Source organism: Cibotium barometz, chromosome 18 (genome assembly GCF_041138505.1).
Source record: "Cibotium barometz isolate CiBa-2024 chromosome 18, ASM4113850v1, whole genome shotgun sequence".
Lineage (NCBI taxonomy): Eukaryota > Viridiplantae > Streptophyta > Polypodiopsida > Cyatheales > Cibotiaceae > Cibotium > Cibotium barometz.
This window is the reverse complement of record NC_141063.1, coordinates 52,164,994-52,169,377: the sequence shown is the minus strand read 5'-3', so window position 1 is coordinate 52,169,377 and position 4,384 is coordinate 52,164,994. Positions and strand designations below refer to the sequence as shown.

General features: G+C 41.1%; 1 protein-coding gene across 1 annotated transcript; it reads left to right on the top strand.

Moving 5' to 3' along the window:
* The first annotated feature begins 3,661 nt into the window (after positions 1-3,661).
* Positions 3,662-4,180, top strand: LOC147629462 (uncharacterized). Its single transcript, XM_086812918.1, has one exon. It carries the CDS (start codon positions 3,662-3,664, stop codon positions 4,178-4,180), a length of 519 nt encoding a protein of 172 aa, XP_086669044.1.
* The last annotated feature ends 204 nt before the right edge of the window (positions 4,181-4,384 follow it).

Sequence of the window (4,384 nt, the reverse complement as noted above, 5' to 3'; positions counted from 1 at the left end):
CCATGAGAATTTGCAAAAATCCTTAGCTTCTCCACATTCATAGGTGCTACATGGCTCCACAATACTCCATTGCATTCCTACAACCCTTCATCTACATTGCCTCCTTCCCGGAATACTTTGTATTCATTTCGTGTTTGCACATGTTCCATATTTCCCAGAACACACGTAGAGAGAGACGTGTGTCCTTTTGATGAATAACTTTTGATTATTCAGGGACGTAAAAACCGTAATGGAAGTTTCTACATAGAAGTGCAGGAAAAGAAGCTTCTCCTTAAGTCCTTGGATTCACAGCTTGAAGCAATGCGGCTGACTTCCATTCAGGATGCTATAATCAGGGCCAAACTCTTGGTAAATGAGATAGAACGGGAAAGAGGAAACAAAAGAAGGGAAGCTTATGCACCCCTTGGTAAATGAGATAGAACTGGAAAGAGGAAACAAAAGAAGGGAAAGAGGAAACAAAAGAAGGGAAGCTTATTCACCCCAAACTCAATAGGATCAAAATAGAAGGACATTCGTTCCATAGAATCATCAACCAACACCTAGAGTTTATGCGACCAATGTACCTCAAAGGTCCCTGGCTGACGTCAAATGCTTTGAGTGCCATGAAAAGGGGCACTACAGGAATAACTGCCCGAGACTTTGAAACCGAGCAGCAGCGGTGGCCGGTGGAAACCAGTACCCTCAAGGCGGTCAAAGACCAAACCACACCCCTGGTAATGCAAACCATGGGAGAGGTCGTGGTAGAGAAAGAGGACGAGCAGCTAGAGCTCACAAAAATGGTTGAGACGGATGGGCCTATGCCGCGAATGCAATACCGACTGTGGCAGATGAAGCCAACGATCGTGGAAGAGCTCATGTAGCGATAGACAACCTTGGAGCATGTAATCAGTATGTGGTGATTCAAACCTCAGCAAACCACCAAGGTGTGTTATTTGAGCTTTTGATTGATTGTGGTAGTACTGATTCGTTTCTCTCACTTAAGTGTTTAAGGAAGTTGAAGTTGAATCAGCTACCAACCAAGCAGATGACGGTCAAGTTAGCTAACGAGAGAGAAGTGATAACAAGGCACACAGTGGGAAACCTAGATTTTGAGCTAGGGAGAAAATCAACGAGGGTATATTTAAGGACTTTACCAGTAGGAGTCTATGATGGAATTTTGGGAATGGATTGGCTTACAGCAAATCGGGCGAGTATCCATTGTGCCCAAGAAATTTTTTCCTTCTTAGATAACAGCGAGTATCCATTGTGCCCAAGAAATTTTTTCCTTCTTAGATAACCAGGGTCAGGAAATCCTTGTTCAAGGTCGAAATGGACAACCCAAGGCTTGGCTATGCAAAGCAAAGAGATTATTAAAAGGATATCATATAGGTGATCAAATTTATGTTGTTAAGCTTAACAAGGTCAAAGAACCGGAAGGATCATCTAAACCAATGTGACTTCAAGAGTACTCCGATGTGTTTCCCGAAGATCTTACAGAATTACCTCCTGAAAGGGAGATAGATCATGATATCGAGGTATTGCTAGGAAGCGAACCTATATCAAAGAGACCTTACAAGATGTTGTTACCAGAAGCGATCAAGCTAAAGGATCAACTCCATCAGTTATTAGAACAAGGTTATGCTAGACCTAGTAATTCTCCGTGGGGAGCGCCAGTCCTATTCCAAAAGAAGAAGGATGGAGCTCTCATACTTTATATCGGCTATCGAGGACTAAACCAGGTGACCGTCAAGAACAAGTATCCCATTCCTCGAATTGACGAGTTACTAGACAGGCTACATGGGTCTAAAGTCTTCACAAAGATTGACTTAAGATCTCGGGATATTATCAAATCAGGGTCAAAGACGCAGATATTCCCAAAACAGCCTTTAATACTCGGCATGGGCATTTTGAATTTATGATAATGTCATTTGGGCTGACTAATGTACTTGCTACATTCAACAAGCTGATGCAGGACATTTTCAAGCCCTACCTTGACGATTTTGTGTTAGTTTCTTTGATGACATTCTTGTCTATTCTCAACCGGTAGAAGAACATGAGGAACATGTACGTAAGGTACTCCCATCATCTGCGAGAACATATGCTTTATGCCAAGAAGAGCAAGTGCAAGTTCTTCTCTCCGGCAGATCAAGTACTTAGGATTTATTATCTCAGAGGAAGGCATATTTGTTAACCCAGGCTACCCAGCAAAGGTCAAAGATATTGCGAAATGGCTAGTGCCCAAGAACGTGAGCGAAGTATGTGGATTCTTAGGAATTACAGGATGATACAGAGACTTTGCAGTTATAGCAGCACCTTTAACAGGATTGCTCAAGAAATGAGTGAAAGTCATCTGGAGTGATGAGTTACAGGTAAGTTTTGATGAACTTAAGAGAATTGTAACAACGGCTCCATGTCTTAAACTCCCAAAGTTTTTGAAGAAATTTGAGGCCGTGACAGATGCAAGTGGACTAGCTTTAGGAGGAGTCCTAATTCAGGAAGGAAGGCCAGTTGCTTTCACCTCACGAAAGTTAAAGTCGTATGAAGCAAATTACGCAACGCATGACCTCGAATTACTCACGGGCGGTTATTCATGCATTGAAGATCTTGAGACATTATGTCTTGGGGAACAAGTTTAAACTTATCATCACTGATCATAAGAGCTTGAAATGGATCTTTATGCAACCAAACCTTAATATGCGTCAAAGACAATGGATTGAACTTTTGCAAGAATATGACTTCAACATAGTTTATAGACCTGGCAAGGAGAATGTCGTTGCTGATGCTCTAAGTCAAAAAAGCTTTGTAGGAGTGATATCTGCCCCAGATAATCCCACCATGCTTAGTCAAGTAAAAGACTCAGCGTCTTTAGATCTAGACTACTAGCAGTTGTTGGATATTGTTAGATCCGAAGGAACAGCCGAGGCTCAAAAAAATCTCATCCTAAACTATGTAACCAATGGGAACTGCTTGTTCTACAGGCATCGTTTGTGCATACCTAAGGATGCAGAGCTAAAGAAGCAGATTTTATTTGAAGCTCATGATAGTCTTTTATCTGGACATCCAGGTTATGTAAGGACCCTTAATGTGGTAAGGAAGAGTTATTCCTGGGCAGGTATAAAAAGGGATGTGCTGAACTACGTTAGGAGATGCCTAACTTGTCAAAGGATTAAGGCTGAAAGAGTTAGATTGTCAGAAAAATTAGAACCCTTAGATATTTCTGAAATGAAGTGGGAATGTATAAGTATGGACTTTATTACAGGGTTACCCACAGTTCAGGGAGGCTATGATTCTATTATGGTGATCGTTGATCTGTTGACCAAGGTTACTCATCTTATTCTAGTCAAGACAATGTACACAGTGGTTGATGTAGCCAAGCTTCTTATTAAGGAAATCTATAGGATTCACGGGTTACCCAAGAGGATTGTCAGTGATCGTGATGCCAAGTTCATCTCAAGGTTTTGGACATCGTTATTTGAAGCCTTAGGAACTCAGCTAAACTTCAGTATAGCTTATCATCCTCAAACGAATGGACAAACTGAAAGGGTAAATCAAGTGGTGGAGAATATCTTACGGGCTTACTGTAGCTGAGAACCTCGTAAGTGGATTCAGTATCTACCTTTGGTTGAGTATGCTTATAACTCATCTTACCACTCTAGCATTGATATGAGCCCTATTGGAAGAAATGAACCAACAAATCAAGTCGATTCAGAAGGAAATTCAAGCGGCTAAGGATTGTCAAAAGCGTTATGCAGATCCTAAAAGATCGGAGAGGAACTTTAATGAAGGCAATAAGGTATTCCTCCAAGTGTGTCTGAAAAGGAGCTCTTTATCACTCAAAAAATACAAGAAGCTTAGTCCAAGATATTGTGGACCTTACGAAGTTATCAAAAGGATAGGCCCTCAAGCCTATAAACTGAAACTTTCAGAGCACTTCAAGATTCATGATGTTTTCCATGTCAGTCTTTTGAAGGCCTATGTTCCTGGGATAGATCATGTTTTGGACAACGAGCAAGTTGTGATTCCTACTTCGGGGATTCTTCAGCTAAGGCCAGACCAGATTCTGGAGACTTGTGAAAGGACCCTGAGGAATCGAGTAATCAGAGATCATCTTGTTCATTGGAAGGATTATTCCATCGAGGAAGCAGCTTGGGAAGAGGAGTTTTCACTTCAGAGATATTTTCACGAGCTGTTCTTGAGATGAGGACATCTCGAATTCTTTAAGTATGGGAGGATGTAATGTACCCATTACTAACAATTTTTAATTGTAATCCTTTGAGCAATAAATGATCTCGAAAATTTATTTTTGAATTGTTTTATTGTTTCAGTCAGTGTTTGCAGCTTTCTAACGCACTTTACTGCATCTCATTCGGGTTTCGGACGAGCAGTGTGCGGTTATTTTAATTAA